At 62.1% G+C, this 322-nt stretch overlaps 1 protein-coding gene across 1 annotated transcript in view; it reads right to left on the bottom strand.

Moving 5' to 3' along the window:
• SART1 (SART1, U4/U6.U5 tri-snRNP-associated protein 1) overlaps positions 1 to 279 on the bottom strand; it is an 11,039-nt gene extending 10,760 nt beyond the window's left edge. The window contains exons 1-2 of the mRNA XM_025193254.1: positions 268 to 279; positions 47 to 228 (exon numbers count right to left, since the gene is read on the bottom strand). Of these exons, the coding sequence (XP_025049039.1) occupies positions 47 to 228; positions 268 to 279 (194 nt within the window). The remainder of the gene's footprint in view (positions 1 to 46; positions 229 to 267) is intronic.
• Positions 280 to 322: the final 43 nt, after the last annotated feature.

Here is a 322-nt window from a genome sequence, read left to right as displayed (position 1 = left end):
CTGCACCACGGGAAGGTGGGGGGATGGGAAAGGAGCTCTCACTCACTTGGTCTCCTCAATGCTGAGGGACAGGGCTTCTCCGGAGCCGCTCTTGAGCGCTGTGGCTGGTGCAGGGGGAGCAAGGGGGAGACGTGAGTGAAGCCAAGAGAAGTCCCCTCTGCCCTGAACTTCCCAGCCAGGAACCAGCCCGAGTGTCAGATCTGCCACAGACCCGGGCTCCTCACAGCCCTATCCCGACATCCCATAACCCCCACCCCACAGATAAACCTCCGCCCTCATCTTCACTCCTCCCCATTGCCCTGCTCCCCGAAAAGCAGCCCCT

Source organism: Alligator sinensis, unplaced genomic scaffold (genome assembly GCF_000455745.1).
Source record: "Alligator sinensis unplaced genomic scaffold, ASM45574v1 scaffold1860_2, whole genome shotgun sequence".
Taxonomy (NCBI): domain Eukaryota; kingdom Metazoa; phylum Chordata; order Crocodylia; family Alligatoridae; genus Alligator; species Alligator sinensis.
This window is presented reverse-complemented; position numbering and strand designations above follow the sequence as displayed.